The sequence below is a fragment of the Daphnia magna genome, linkage group LG1 (assembly GCF_020631705.1).
Source record: "Daphnia magna isolate NIES linkage group LG1, ASM2063170v1.1, whole genome shotgun sequence".
Taxonomy (NCBI): Eukaryota; Metazoa; Arthropoda; class Branchiopoda; order Diplostraca; family Daphniidae; genus Daphnia; species Daphnia magna.
The window spans coordinates 15,788,068-15,803,336 of record NC_059182.1 but is presented as its reverse complement, the minus strand read 5'-3'; the positions used below and the strand labels follow the sequence as shown (position 1 = coordinate 15,803,336).

Sequence of the window (15,269 nt, the reverse complement as noted above, 5' to 3'; positions counted from 1 at the left end):
GAAAGGAAAAAAGAAAAAGGAAAATGGAAAAGAAACGGGAGAACGGCACACACACACACACTGACACACACATACATATACGAGGAGTCAACCAGACTGAACCGTACTGGCTAATGGTTTTTCGCCCTAAGCGGCTAATGAGCTGCCCTGACATTCCCTCTCTCATTCTGCCCGTCTGTCTCTTGATGTGTTGCTAGTGATCTTCCTCCTTCTTTTCCGTTTCGTCTTTGGCCGTGTTGTTTTGTTCCCCTCAGACACGCGCTTGCCTCCCACAGGCCGCCCATGTGAGCAAGAGAGTCATGCTGAATTCCAGACGATTTGCTCGCTCATATGCTGGAACACGACAACAACAGCGGGCCAAGAATGGAACAAACGACAAAATAAACGAGAAAATAAAAGAAATTCAAGTCAAATTTCGAAATGGCACCGACCGCCGTTCGTTTTTCACTTTGAACGCTGTACCCTTTTCTTTTTTTCTTGTTTTAATGGCGAGCAAATAAATTCGTAGTTTGTTTGATATACCTCCCGAAGAGAATCAACAAGAGTTTTAAAAAAATAAAAAGGCTACACATACGCCTTTCTTTTTCATTTTTTAAACCATTCTAGAAACTGAAAAAACAAAACAAAAACTACCGACCGGCCAAGCGCATATCGGCAGCAGCTGTGTGTCGTTGCATAACACGGGGCCATAAATCCGCCAAGACACACGAGAACCCATAACCTTCAACACCCACAGTCCATACAGACGTAGACGTACAGATATTACACGCATCACCTCATCTCATTGGGTTTCGAGTCAACTTTAACATGAACATTTTTCTCCCAATCATTTTCCTTTTTCAAATAAATCAAAATGAACATGAAATCGTTTTTACCTGTTGTTTGATTACTTTCTTTTCGCAACGATGATGTTTTCAATAATCCACTTGTGTTTAGAAGCGATCGTCGCAGTCCACTGGACCCCGCTGCGGATCACGCACTCGACATTTTTTCTCACGCCGGCGGATTAAACCGCGCTATTATTTTTGCACTAAACTGCTGTCAATCGGTAGCCGTACCAATAAGCGTTTTTCCAATGCACACAGGGGGCAAGAAGAAACCGTAACAAAAATGGAGTATACAGTTTCTGTCTTTCTTCTGGACTCGCTGTATGTTTGTCGCTCCTTCTTTTAACTTCTGTATATGGTTCGTGCCCGGCTGCTCGGTGCCGACTGACGTGATGACGCTCAGGCAATCGACGCTTGACTGTATGTGGCCGGCGAGCCGAGCACGAGACTGAGAGAGAGAGAGAGTGAGCCAGAGGAAGGCGGAGGCAAATGGTGGAGGGGTTGGGAATAGTGGGGTAGTATCGTGGTAATAGTAGTGTGTGCTATAGTAGTAAACCAACGGTGTAGGTATATTTAAAAAATACGGTGAATACGAAGGGGGCATACATCTTTGTGTGGTTGGCCGTTTGTTTTTCAGTCGGTAAATCGTCGACATTATTAGATACCACTCGGTTAAGGGAGACGTACAAGCGTTTTCGTTCGAGACAAATGCGCTGTTCTTTTGTTTTGTTTTTTTTTTTTGGTTTTTTTTTTTAGCGTAATTCTTTAAATCGTCTTTTTTTCTTTATTAAGTTCAGTAAGTGGTGAGCTTTTGTTGAGTCAGCAGAAGCTCAACTGCTGCAACGGTAACCCACGAATGCAGACAATTTGGGGAATCGAACCCGTTCTTAAAATAGTGGGCGGTAAAGCCAATATGCATTAGTCAAGTCATCTATTATTCGAGAAAAGAAAGAAAAAAGCCGGCCACGTCAAAGTACTTAAAGGAAGTGCATAGCCTACAGTATGTGCTTATAAATTCAAAGAGTCCTATATCTATGTTGTTACGTTATTTCCGAAAGGGAGATTGAGGCAGTTCCTTATTTCGTTCAAAGTGGACAGTCACTGACCTTTTCGTCTTCTTATCTGCGTCTAATGAATTGGATCGTCGCGGTGCTTGTTGTACATTGGAGAAAAGATATCACGTGACGACGGCCATTCCCCGCACTCGCCATTCGTTTCGGACACCTTATCATTTACACCGTGAAACACGTACGTACAATTGTATACCAGAGTAGTGTGCATATTATAATGACTCTCTGTTTTATGAGGCGTGTGTCAAATACACGAACTGCGTGACGTCAGCCGTGGCTGCGCGTATCGATTTTAATTTTTTGATGCGTATGGAGATCGAACCCGATCGAACTTCATGCACAGACACAGCAAAATCTTCAATAGTCAGATTAGAAGGGGAAAAAAAAAGAAAGAAATATGGGACCGCTCTTTTAATTCAAATTCTTTTGTTGTCTCCCGTTCCATTTCTGTTGATTATCAGCTCGTCTGTCGCACGTTTTCTGAGGGGTTTATTCCGGAGAAGACGTGAGAGACCGGAACATAAAAACATATATGAACTCAGTCTTTGGGGAAATTGACAACGGAACGTTAGATGTGAAATGATGAAACAAACTAACAGTAAACCCTCTCGTCGTTCCCCGTTACTTTTGTTCGTGATAAGATTTGTCCACTTCCGACAGATTTCACTTATCTCTTCGGAGATGTATGCACTCGAGAAGTTCCATATTATAGTTACAAAAGCGGTAAAAACGCTATTTCATCGTTTGTTTTTCTTCTTGGAAGGAAAATGGCAGACTCATCCGGAAGTCTTTTAAAATTGATTTTCAGAAACGCGTGGAAAACAAAACATTTGTTACCATTTTCAGAAAGGGGAAACGGAACTAGAAATCTAAAAAAAATAAAAAAATATAAAAAAATAGAATCCGTCCGGAAAACAGGAAGGAATCCGCTCGCTGTGAAACGATTTGTTCCTGGGCCAGGTGTTTCTGAATCCAAGTTCCGACGGTCCATCCACTGTTGGATGAGACGCGTGCCCATAAGTTTCCCAAAGAGGGAAAGGAAAGTTGATTGTAGGCTTGAAACGGACCGTGAGGGTAGCAGAAGGGCGGATGTTCCATTTTGTTTTCTTTGTCTCTGATCCAGCATCACTTCCGCTACCAATTCCGTCGTATTCCGCTTATACGCTTTGTCCCGTTGCAACACGCTATATCCGTACCAAGAAACTACTTCCGTTTTTATTAGATCCGCACTACTTTTTTTTTCTCTTTCCATCGTATAATCGATTACGAGAAATGAATGTGTGTAAGGTTGTTATCTTTTGAATCGGAAGGAGTTTAAAAAAAAAAAAAGGGAACTGCTCCGACAAAGAAGCGGAAAATTAAACTCACATCATTTATCTCGACAGGATATGCAATAAACGAGCATGCACTGCAATGACAGACTATCTCGCTCTTCTGATGAAATCATCACCTGGAGTCTTTTATCCTTGTTTGTTCTGCCGTCAAATGACGGTTACACAGGCCTATAAAGATACGGTAGAAGAGAAGAGCCAAATGCTATATATGCATATGTTTACCTTTTTGTTGAGGAGAAAGAGGGAGGCGGGTGGTAGTTTTGGGACCGCGAAATTGGTTCATGTTGGTTAGAGTTCCAGCACTTTACGGAAATGTGAACAAAATAGACAGAACAGGTAAAACAGACCTGAAATTTGACAGTGTGGTGGGATGGGGTTAATCATGTGGGCAGGTGACAACTAGTCGTCTAGAGTGGTTGTTGTTTGGACCTGAATCACATTTTTTTTTTTTTCGAACTTTCTCTGTACAACTGTTGAGGTTCAGGGTTTTTTTTAACCTAAACGAGCCCTGTTTGTAGGCTTCACATGTACACCTGAGGGCTTTAAGGGTGAAGGGGTCAAATCGATCCAAACGGGGAATTAACATTTGGCAGAACCACAACGTTTTGCTACAATTCCAAACCTTCTGCCGAGGTATATTGACGTTTGCAAAATACTTTTTCTTTTGTAAGAGACGAACGCGTTTTTGGCACCGATGTAACTTGAGCCGAATAGCTAGACTCCTGACGTCCAAGAAGGGCGCCATACAAGTTTTGAAGAAGCCGTCATTGTGGTATTACTACGATTAATCCCGTTGAAACACTTGAAAGCGATGGTGTGTGTGTATGTGTGTTTGATATAGATTTGTCCCGAACCTTATTTTTTTTTTTCCCCTAGTACTTTTTCTTTTTTAACACGAGGGGGGTAGGGAGTTCGACCCACCTGGCAGGCACACGCTGACCACATGTTTCCTCCATAAGGCAGGTGCGCAACTCCCTCTCTTTTGCTCCCCACGCTCGAAAAAAAGAAAAAAAGAATAATATAAAAAAAATAAATTTCCACCAACCCTCGTGAGTACGTCAGTAAAGTGAACGGTTTCTGCATTAACCCAATCAATGGACAGGTGTGGGCATATCAAGAGCATGAAAAGGGAGGCATGAAACGAACTACTGAAGGATTAATCCACAGAATTATGAAGTTCTGCTCGGCATCCGGTTTTAATTGAACGTGCTCCCCATAACCACGAAGGGGAAGAAAAAAGACAAAAAAAAAACATTTCTCTGTCAAAGGGGTCGTTTTGTTAGAAGGGGAGACACCGTGATAATCCTATCACCTTTCACGTCGTTTTATTTTTCCATCCACAACCGTGAAAGGAAAAATACTACTGAACTTTTTCTGAAGACACGCGACCCGATGTTTGTATTTATCGTAGTCGTCACGATGAGTCATATGTATAAGATACGGTTAAGATCAAATGTAAAAGGACGGTTGGAAAAAAAATGGACGGAATATGTAATTCAGACTGTCAATAGACTTAATGCTCATACACTTGCATCATTCAGATCATTTAAACAGAGGTAAAAATTAAAAATGCAACCAATTGGAAGCATATACAACTATTGAGATAATCATCATCATTGCTGGAATGGCAGGTTTACCCACAGAGTTGCAAAACTGATCGAAATCACAGAAACAGAATGTTGTGTTGTCATAATAATTCCTACAGGTAAATAACAGAAATAAACAATTTTACTTGAAGATTTTTAAGGCTGCCTTACCTCTTGATATCCAACTCATCAATGTCGTTGAAAACATACTGTGCCAGCCTGATATCTCTGGCTGCTGGACGGCATCCCTCATAAATGTCGGCAGGGATATCTCTTCGAATACCCTGAATGGAACTAAGACAATCTCGTGTGATGATCTCTTCTGCACCTTTTCTTTCTACGATTTTGACGCATTTGTCATTGGGGTCCGGACAGGTGTATGACCAATGCCACCTCCAGTCAAAATCCTTTCCACAGCCAGGATGTGTGCTGACACATTTGTAACACCATAGTCCCAAACCTTGAGCTTGAACTGAACAAACTACAATTGTTAAAAAAAATATCAAGAACCATAAAAAGATTTCAACTTACATGTGGATAAACCAATTACAAGGCAATATAAAAGAAATACAACACGCATTTTAATAAAAAGAATATGTCAAGGAAACTTGAAAACAAAACGTAAAAAAATACATGAATTGGGCGTCGACTAAAATACACCATCTAGTGGCAAGAATTATTACCAATAGTTCGTATTGACATCTATAGTTACAAATCATTACTAATCAAAGTTATAATTGACAAATCTTACCAAAAAATACAGCAATGTTTGAAGTTCTACGATAATAACATTATTACATTATTTTTGTATTCAAATAAAAGTTAATTGACGACAATGTTTTTTGAAGGAGTTTTTACTATTTCATTTGAGTAAACTGGCAAATATGAGACCACGCTATAGCGTCACCTTGTAGTCGGATAAAGTACTAACTTAGTGACTCTGGTACTAAGTTAATTTCTCAGCTGCCGTAAAAAACGGAAAAGAATGAAAGGCGATGAAGCACAGTCGAGTTGATTTCCGAACCTTATGCTTGCCTTATGTTGAATGTTTATTATGTAGATGACTACGATTTTTCCCAAAAAGAACTGTAATGTAAAATGTGACAACTCTGCTTTGTATGCAGAAAAATACCCGTATTTCACCACGAATGTTAATTAATATTCCTTGTGTCCATTCTAGGAAGAAAAGGATGGAGAGATAACACAATACTGGTCATTCCAGTCAATACGAGATCCAAAGCAAAACATCGTTCGGATGTACCTAGATATTGCTCTTACGTAACGATTCATGCTTTCGCCATTGTGAAACACTTGTGCCCCCTACGCTTGATACTGCGCAGTTGGCTATTTCGCTTATGGAACTAAAATTAACTGACATGTTTTGCAAGTATTGTATGTAAAAATAATGGATCGAGACGGGTATACTTGTAACACTTCAGAAGGTTTTGAGAAATCTACCTGGCACACAGATCCCTGAGGCGGACATAGTTAAGAATTTACAGTACGCACTATGATAGCTAGACAAAGGGCAAAACTTTGAGCGGAGGTATAGAGAATAGGAGAAGTAAATTCCACAAAACAACGAAACATAGAAACCGAATAGCTGGTGGATGGATTAATCTATCCATTCCAACGGATTTGTTTTTCTCTGTTTTTCATTTTAACGGTGACAATTTCTTGTTGGCTCAAAAGTATTTGAAATGTAGTATAATTATAAGCATTAGAACTATGTTAGAACCTCGAGATTTATCAATGCGAATAGGCGGCGCTGGCCTCAATTTCGTGGGTAAACAGTAACCCCAAGCTGTCGACTGAAAATCTTTCCCAACAACCGTACCCTATATAGAGTTACAACAGCGTCGTTACGAAAAAGAGCTCAAGTTCATCACCCCTCATGATGTATGGCTACTTGGAAAACAACTGTGAAACCACCGAATTGCTGGTTTCATCCAGATAAACTTTGACAGACAGAACAATCAATTAGTTCATATGGATTCTTAAAAGCTATGCGAATTACCTGGTCACAGCATCTTTTTGATATCTCCGATTTCCACAATTACTAGAGGCAAAGTATACTGCTTTTGATTTTCGATCTTTTGGCCTAGATTTTCGTCAGCTTTTTCAATCGATAATGGCACGTGCTTTAAGTCGCCTCCCACTCACCGTGATTCTGTCGAGGGATTTATTTGTCAATGTTGCCTTTATTAATTCTATGAAGGACTCCTTGTGCAAATTATTCCGACGAGCTGTTTCTTGTTACAGCAAGAAAAAATTTACCATGAGAAATTGACAACTTCTGAATGTGTCGTCGTAAATGTGCTCGAATTTAATGGCTAATGAAAGTTCTATATTTGAAACTAAGACAAGAATAATTTTAACTTCCTTCACTCTTTCTGAACGGTATATCACATCAGTGGTCATGGCGCGTAAAATGGAAACCTTCTTGTACCATACGTCCATAAAACATGAAAAAGAGTGGAAGTTTCAAAAATGTCATCTCTTCAGCTCGCAGGATGAACAAATACTTTTATTCTCCATCCAAAAATGCGGAACATTTAAAAATTGAAAAAAAAAAAAAAAGAAAATATAAATACTTTACCTGGAATTCATTATTGCCGGTAGTAACCGGAATGTAACGGCCTTAATTGCAATCTGGATACATAATCCCCCGTTAACCACACGGATTCGCACAACCATTATTATCAAGTCATAAAAGCCAGTTCTACAGTAGAAAGAAACATGTTTATTCCAAGCTATACAGTATATCGTCCAGTTACTGAGTGCAAATACAAACTTAAGCGTGATTAACTGGCTAATTGAATCGAATTGGATCTATTTCTTTCGTAAAATTGTTGCTTAAAAATTTAACAAACGCTGATATAGCTAAACAGGAAGTATTTTTTTCTTCGGAATATTGCAGCATTCACAAACTCCCGCAAGCAAAAACGATGCGACAACGTGGGACGCAACCTGAATTTCAACTTCGACAGGCCGCCAAGAGATGGAAATCGAATAATAAAGTAGTTATCGCTGCTGCCGACTAACGACAACAGCATGAAGCACGTAGATAAAAGTTTGGAATAATTTTTTTTGTTTGTTCTGTTGTTTAATTTCTTGATTAAAATAGTGCAGAGAATCAGTATGAACAATCTCATTGGAAAATTCTTTTTGACACAAGACCCCACGCGTAACGTGTGAACTGCTGTCGTCACAAATAGGAATTCATTCGTGTATCGTATAACATGTATAAACTACACATGAGTGTCACAATACTTGGACATTTTGACAAACATTATACTTAGTAGGTTTTGTTTGAAGGAGCCAGAACAAATGTCTATCTCTGGCAGTTGAAAATTGGTTTGGTATACATGTTTACGAGATCTTAATGGCAGCCTTAAACTGCAAAGGCAAGTTGCAATAAATTCCTTAAAAAGTCAGTTTAGTTGTTTTGTAAAGCGGTTATTGCTTGTATTTTTCACGAGATAATCACATAATACCCCCAAAACGTGGTTCTGATATGACGATACTATCCTCTACGTGTTGAATACCGCTGAAAAAGCTGTTTAGATTAAGTAAAGTCTTAACCGCATTAAGTCATCATTAAAAATAGAAAGTATAACGAAACAAAAGCAAGAATTAAACTAATAACCTTCGTGTTTTCATATGCTACGATTAACAAAAACGAAACATTTTATTGCGATTTGGGAATTCTTTCGTTTCAGTGAATCAGACGCAGTGCCAAAAACGTGGTCCAGTCCAGTCCAGACAGGAAGAGGATGGGGAAAATGGACAGAAAAGAGGGGTAAAAATGCCCGCGAAAAATGTTTCAACGGCTTTTCCATCGATTTTCGTAATCGATTATTAAATTATCTTGCCTTCTTTAACGTCCGCTTCTATTTTTCCAATTAAAATTGATGATTTAAGTAGAACAACCTATTTCTGGTGTTTTTGAATTTTTTTTTTTTTTATAGCTATAACATATCGTTTTTTAATTGATCGAAGTCCTTGTTCTTTTTCCCATGCTGCAGCTCAGTGGTGAGTAAATCGATTGGTAAGACCTGGTGCGACTATAGCGCCGTTAGTGTTGGCGTCCGCAACCTAAAAAATACCCGGCATTTCGAGATCGAACGTGTATACAGCGAGACACTTCCATTCGTGCAGCGCCTTCCGTCAGACTAACAAGTGTGCAGATTACTAGTAACACGGGCTGACTAAGTTCTCCTACACACCGAAATTCGAACACTTTTTAAAATCTCTACTTTAACTGCAAGCAGTGTATTTGTAATCTAAAATGGCTGACACACACGTCGAAACCAGGTGAGCATTTCTCTTTACTTGTCACACGCCGCATGTGAAAATGTTTCTTGTGGCGCGTTCGATGACCGCGTACTAGCAATCGCTTGGGTAAGAGGAAAGTTCGGGAAGGCGGCAAGATGGCGCCGGTGTGTGTTGCTGGATGCCGGCCCGCTGCTACAAGCTGCATGCAGGCGGTGTGTGTATCTGCCGTGTGTGTAGGATGTACCAGCGGAGCATGCGTCCTGTCAGCTTTTAAGTCGTATCTCCCGTTTATGTTCTGAAAGGCTGCTGATAAAACATAGTATTGATTTGCTTGCTGGATTCTGTGTGAGATTTGTCCCTTAGATTTTCTAAAATAATAAGTTTCAGTTGTCATTTCATCATCATTCAGTTGTCAGCAAACCTAGTCTGTCGTCACGTTTTTTTTTTCTTTTCCTTTTTTTGTTTTCAAATAATTTGAATTCGTAATGCCGGGTAGCTTACCGGATAGGGGGCCGATGCGTCAAAGAATAGGTGAGGCGGAGGGGTGGAGGTATGAAGTAAAAGGGGAGGGGAAGAAAAAATTTTACTGGCGGCCATGGTAGGTGCTTGTCTTGCTGTATGTGCGCCCTTCGACGGAACAGCCTCGGGCCAAAAGTCTCTTGGCTTGGTTCGGTGCTTGCTTGAATGGCTGAAACTCGAAATTCCTCGGATGTCAAGGTTATTGACCGGGTTTTTCTTTTTATTCGCCTATGCGCGTGCGTATGTGTATAGAGGGAAAAAACATCTGCCGGTCTTGAAAGTGCATACAGCGCCACAGTCGGCGATTTGCCTTACGTTGATTGGCGGGGAAGGGTAGACCAGTTTTTCCCGCCAGCTGCCACGTGCATGTATGTGACATCGTGTCTAACTTCCTTTGTTTTCGATTGCCTTTTATAGCAGCGACTTGAACCAAGATTCTTTGGATGGCGCACAAGCTTCCGTTAGCGAAGTTGGATCAGCTGAAGAGTTTGAGAAGGAAAACACTGAAGACACCCCTTCGGGATCCCATGGAGAAGCTGATGGTAACCAAAAAGAAGGCAACCACATATTCATTATTTTCAAAAAGTTCTGACATGTGTACGTCTACCACGCATTGCGTTGAGGGGACGTACCATGTTTAGTTTCATTAAGTTCCGAATGAGTCGGCTGTATGGTGAACGAAGTAATAGGTCTCTAATCGAGATTTAACCTTTAGGTGAGGCAGTTGATGGAACTAACGGAGAAGAGAGCCGTGAAGCCGAAGATGCTGCTGTTCCCGCTGATGCGACCGCCGCGGCTGTTGTGACCGAAAACGGGGCCGTTGAAAGTGAACCCCACGTAAATGGTAATGGAAAATGCGATGAGAATACTGAGGCAGACTGTAAGTTCTCGTGTACAATTTAAATGAAATCCAATGTTACGTATGATGTTTTTGATAATGTTTAGCTACGGAAGTTGATGGATCTGCAGCTGAGAAGAGGAAATCAGTTGTCGAAACAGAAGCATTGAGCATTTCTCCCAAGAAAGCTCGAGTCGAAGGCACGGATGAAGATGTAATTGGCACAGAGGAGGCTGCCCTTCCCACTAACGGAAACCACGAAACTGTCGCGTAAATGGAACAGAAACATCCGGCCCCCATTTTTTCTGAGTAACCCTCTCCCTCCCAAACCCACTTCCCCCGTTTTACCTTATTTTTATTTTGGTAAGCAGTTACTCTTTGCACACTGTCTGTCTACGAATAAGGATCAACGGCCATCACTTGTTGATTCAAATATGTATCTCATCATCTTCATTTGACGTGGTTTTTTTTTTTTTTCAACAAAAAGCGCGTGCGTTCACTCATGTTGACTTAAACTGGAAGGGCAAATAAAGAATCAACTAAAGAAATTGTTTCACAATGTATTTTGAATCAACTTTTGATGGTCTCCGTTTTACCTTTTCATGAACGAATAAGATTCTATTATGTTATTCGTTGTCGGTCTAGGATAGATTTCGGTATTGTCGATTATTGCGAGCGTCATCTTAAATAATCGGTTAAAATGTTCAAACCCCATAGCGCAAGTTTCTCACATCGACATATCCATGTTACGTTATGTATCCAGCTCACATTAAATCGTCTGATGAACGACTTTCTAAACACGGACATTCTGCACTTTCGTTGCGATGAAATGCGCAATTTGTCAATGACATAATAGCGGTCCTTTTTTGTATTTTTGGAGACAAACAATTATTTAAAGATTGGTCGTTAACGTAAGACTTACCATCTACCGATCAGTTTCCTATGTTTGATTCTATCAGCTTTTGGCGATGGCGATTCCATCTACTTTCATTAAACCTGGGTGTTGTGATTTCTTCCTTAGCTCTTTCTGACAAAAGTTGCATCCGTTCAAAAGTTCAAAAATTTGCGCGCGCTCTACCAAAAAAGCTGCCCGCCACCTCTTCTATGTGTCCCTCGAGCACTTACTGTCGTGTCCATTTCCCAACTATAATTCATTTTTTGGAAGTCGTCTCATCTTTTGCGTTAACCTTTCGTCAACACCGACACTATAGAGAAGCTCGGTCAAAAAGTTTATCTTTTTCCTGCCAATACAGTTTTCTTCTTTCCATTTCCCCTTCTTTTTATTCACCATACAGTTTGGTATCTTCATACTTTTATGTTATTTTTTCTATTCGTTTTGGTACCAGTCGCCTTCGGGTTTCAATAAACGGAATTGTACACTAAGTAATATGTTGTTTTTGTTCGTACTGTTTTACGTTTTGCGGCTTAGAATTGGAGCAGTCGGCAACAGGGCATATACAAGAGTATGTCTGCTAAGCTTGGTCTTTGACGGACGGTGATGTATTGTCTCGAGGCGGAGATTCAAATGACGCTATTCTTGAGTTTATTTCAATTAAAGCAGCTCAAAAGATGAGTGTAAATTTTAACAAAAAGAAGAACGAACGTTATACTTCCGGGTCAAAGAGATCAAATGCACCTTCACTTTTATCCTCTGAAGAGGAACTAAGTGATAGAAGAAGTAGTAGTAGTCCAGAATCATCATTTAGGCAAAAACAAGATTCAAAAAGCCAAAGAAGTGCTAGAAAAGCATCTAAAAAGAGCTGGCAGGAGACACTTGCTCTGCTTGACTGCCATTTTTCTGGTTCATCTACTGATGAAGAATGGGACAAAATGATTCCCAACAATAATTCAAGTGACAGTGATCTGGATTGGAACCCTATGCAGAAGACTCAGGTTTTTACGCCTACCGATACTAACATGTTTAATTGTTGAACAACAGCAAAAAGTCCTAAGGTGTATATGTAATTTACAGTCTAGGTCATCAGCCCCTCCTAAGCTGACAAATATTGTTATGAAGAGACCCTTGCCAGAAACTGCTGAACCACCAGCTCTAGTAGCGGAACCACATTTCAAGTCCTCAGATGATGAGCTTTCCACACCACCAAAGCTGATGGCAATTGATAATGAAGCAAAAAAGTGTGGTTTGAAACCTCTTCCTCCATCAATACTTAAAGCACAACCAATTTCATTAGGTGGTATAAAAGAACAAAGTTTACTTAAAGAGGGAGAAACATCTCCCACAATTATGAAAAACAAAGAAAGCATTTCAAGCTCTTGCCCACCAATTCTAAAACTAGGAAACAATATGGAGGTTACAAACAATCAAGAGTCCATACCTTCTAGAAGGACCCCTAAACTCAAGACAATTCACAAGAAAACAGATAACCAAAGATGTGATCAACAACAGGGAAATCCTTTTTGTTCACCATTAAATTTCACAGTGAATCCAACATTACTGTCCAGCAGTGAAGAAATCCTCATTTCAGTTGCTTCACCAGGTCCACCAGAGCTAATACCCATTGTTGAGAAATTTAAAAGGGATAGCCCAGAACCTCCTTCTCTTTCATCCATGGAAGAAGCACAAAACATAATCCCAAATAGTAACGAAGATGAAACTTCAGAATCTTCACTGCCACCTCCGAAGTTGACCGCCAAAAATAAAAAACGTGGCAGGCAAAAATCCGTTGAACAAGTCCTCGAAGAAATGTCAAGCTGTCCAGGGGTATTGGAAGAAGCCCAGGCCATGGCACCTCCAAAACTGATGACGAATGTTAAACAACCAAAGAAAAGCACCCATAAATCTTCTCAGCCACCAATTTTAGAAGCGGAACCTACGGCAGTAATACCCAATGAAGATAAGCAGATCTCAGTTCAGTCTCCAACATTCCCAGAGCTTGGAACTGATATTAAGAAATCAAAGGTCAATAATAAAAAAACAACTCAGGCGCAGACCTTAAAACAACCAGAACTCATCTCACAGGTTTCGAAAATTCAAACTTCCACATCTTCCATGGCACCTCTGAAGCCAATGCTTACTACTCGCAGAAAGGTAGAAAGAAGCAGCTCACAATTTCCGCATTTACCACCGCAAGACGCAGTATGTATTTCCATGGTGCCTGAGAAAGAACAAGTTTCGAAACCTCCCCTTCCAACACCTTCTAAGTCCATGACGATTGCAAAGAGAAAAAAGCTTACACCAGAATTTTCTCCACTGCCAACTTTAAAAGCTGTGCCCACGTTACCAACAAGTCACGAAGTCCGCCTTTCAATGCCATCGACGTCAGAACCACCCATTGAATGTTATCTGTCATTCGCCGGAATAATCCCGCACAATGCTAGTCTTTTAGAAAAGGGATTTGATGTGAGTTTATCGCCTAAATAGGTTCAATAGCAATTTAAACGTTAAAACATTCGTTGTTGTTTACAGAGTGGAAAATTTATCATATTGAAGTCGGACTTAAAAACTCAGAAATCTCCTAGTATATGGAGAATAGACGGAAAGAACCTGCTTCAAAAATATGAATCCATTTCCTACAATGATGGGGTTGCTTATCGCAACATTTCTACTGTAAGAGTTAATTTTTGTTTGTTTTTACTTTTTCCACACGCATAACCTTTCTTCTACTTTTCGATAGTATTCCAGCTGGATGGCATCCAATAAAGGCCTTTACGTTCCGATCGATGTGGAATTTTCCGTCCAAAGTAAATCTGAAACTATTGTCACTTTTGACCGAAATAAAGTCATGCTTCCAGTTGAGTAAGTAAAATTAAAGCAAAAGTTATTGTTTCTTACGCGACTCCTAAACACCCATCCGTTTAAAGGGACGGAATGATGGAAGCGTTAAATGAAGAGGCAAATTCAATGATAGATACTTTTCAAATATACCTGCAAACCCTAATGTCTCAAGCGTTGGATTCCAACTTTGTAAAGGAAATTGTTAAGGAACAAGGTATAAAACGTAAAAACGTTCGTCTTTATATGGTTTCATTGCCTTTTGATCCAATTTTGTTCAGATGACTACTTCTTGAGCAGCATTGCGGCAGTGGAAGATCATTGGATTCTGCCCAAGAGAAACATGTTGAAAGAAATCATTAAAATGAAGAAACCTTTTCAGGTTTGTGAGGATTTTTTCCTGTTACCATAAATCGTCAACCATCCTTGCTTTTTCTAGGAATTAATAGAGACTCACCCGGGACTGGAATTACGCTGCGTGACTTCTGGGGACAAATCGTGTGACAGCTGCAATGGACGTAACCCTACGAGAAGTTTCGAATTTCAACCGCTAAGTTACAGCTTTGACACGCTTGATATAATGGAAGGCAAGCCTTCGAATAAGGTACACTGAATCCGCTGTATTATTCATTTATGAATTGTAGGACTTGACCAATATTTTTCTACAGACGTATCGACTGTGTCTTTCGTGTACTGATCGAATTCTCCTCTACCACGAGCTCTTCCATATCCGGTATCATCTCTTCACTTGCTGCCAGAAAAAAGTAAACCAGTATGATCAAAGAGATGGTCCAGCTGCACTGACTTCTTCGCTAGCTGATCAGTCCTGGAAGTCCCTCATGCATCGTAGAGTATTACTCGTTTTAGCTGAAACGCAGCAAGTCATCAGCCAATATTCAGCGGGTGCTTGTGTTATTTGAAAGCCTGATGGGGAATGGGACTAACTATTCTGTGTTGTTGATCGTTTGGTGCCGTCGCTGTTTTCTTTGTTATACTAGTGTTAATCATACTTGACTATAGAGGATGACAAAATGCCCCACTAATTTTGCTTTGGGTGCAATACATAAAACAATGTTGTTTTAAT

General features: G+C 40.1%; 3 protein-coding genes and 2 long non-coding RNA genes across 14 annotated transcripts; 3 read left to right on the top strand and 2 right to left on the bottom strand.

The window, feature by feature from the left end:
• Positions 1-4,698: 4,698 nt before the first annotated feature.
• Positions 4,699-6,318, bottom strand: LOC116918039. 3 transcript variants are annotated; one of them, XM_032923716.1, is made up of 3 exons: positions 6,276-6,318; positions 4,989-5,298; positions 4,699-4,930 (listed from the first exon to the last, which is right to left on the bottom strand). In XM_032923716.1, exons 1-3 carry the CDS (start codon positions 6,301-6,303, stop codon positions 4,795-4,797), a joined length of 474 nt encoding a protein of 157 aa, XP_032779607.1. In that variant the 5' UTR covers positions 6,304-6,318; the 3' UTR covers positions 4,699-4,794. The 3 variants fall into 3 exon arrangements, with proteins under 3 accessions (XP_032779607.1, XP_032779598.1, XP_032779592.1); XM_032923707.1 differs by lacking the exon at positions 6,276-6,318 and adding an exon at positions 5,349-5,510 and having other exon boundaries at positions 4,989-5,289; XM_032923701.2 differs by lacking the exon at positions 6,276-6,318 and adding an exon at positions 5,349-5,490.
• Positions 5,754-8,230, top strand: LOC116918100. 3 transcript variants are annotated; one of them, XR_006641571.1, is made up of 3 exons: positions 5,754-5,910; positions 5,998-8,061; positions 8,120-8,230. It is a non-coding gene; the product is annotated as an uncharacterized LOC116918100 (long non-coding RNA). The 3 variants fall into 3 exon arrangements; XR_004391405.2 differs by having other exon boundaries at positions 5,754-5,933; XR_006641568.1 differs by having other exon boundaries at positions 5,754-5,933; positions 8,123-8,229.
• A 701-nt stretch (positions 8,231-8,931) lies between these two features.
• On the top strand, positions 8,932-11,835 carry LOC116918018. Of its 4 annotated transcripts, none has more exons than XM_032923689.2 (4): positions 8,932-9,134; positions 10,035-10,156; positions 10,330-10,494; positions 10,560-11,835. In XM_032923689.2, the coding sequence occupies exons 1-4, from the start codon at positions 9,109-9,111 to the stop codon at positions 10,724-10,726; spliced, it is 480 nt and encodes a 159-aa protein (XP_032779580.1). In that variant the 5' UTR covers positions 8,932-9,108; the 3' UTR covers positions 10,727-11,835. The 4 variants fall into 4 exon arrangements, with proteins under 4 accessions (XP_032779580.1, XP_032779565.1, XP_032779572.1 ...); XM_032923674.2 differs by having other exon boundaries at positions 10,035-10,171; XM_032923681.2 differs by having other exon boundaries at positions 8,933-9,134; positions 10,032-10,156.
• On the bottom strand, positions 8,933-10,038 carry LOC116918089. The gene is made up of 2 exons (XR_006641584.1): positions 9,597-10,038; positions 8,933-9,398 (listed from the first exon to the last, which is right to left on the bottom strand). It is a non-coding gene; the product is annotated as an uncharacterized LOC116918089 (long non-coding RNA).
• Positions 11,836-11,904: 69 nt separating the features above from the next.
• On the top strand, positions 11,905-15,268 carry LOC116917975. 3 transcript variants are annotated; one of them, XM_032923606.2, is made up of 9 exons: positions 11,905-12,345; positions 12,425-12,644; positions 12,750-13,813; positions 13,880-14,020; positions 14,088-14,209; positions 14,275-14,402; positions 14,467-14,567; positions 14,625-14,789; positions 14,854-15,268. In XM_032923606.2, the coding sequence occupies exons 1-9, from the start codon at positions 12,022-12,024 to the stop codon at positions 15,103-15,105; spliced, it is 2,517 nt and encodes an 838-aa protein (XP_032779497.1). In that variant the 5' UTR covers positions 11,905-12,021; the 3' UTR covers positions 15,106-15,268. The 3 variants fall into 3 exon arrangements, with proteins under 3 accessions (XP_032779497.1, XP_045036467.1, XP_032779494.1); XM_045180532.1 differs by having other exon boundaries at positions 12,425-13,372; positions 13,433-13,813; XM_032923603.2 differs by having other exon boundaries at positions 12,425-13,813.
• The last annotated feature ends 1 nt before the right edge of the window (position 15,269 follows it).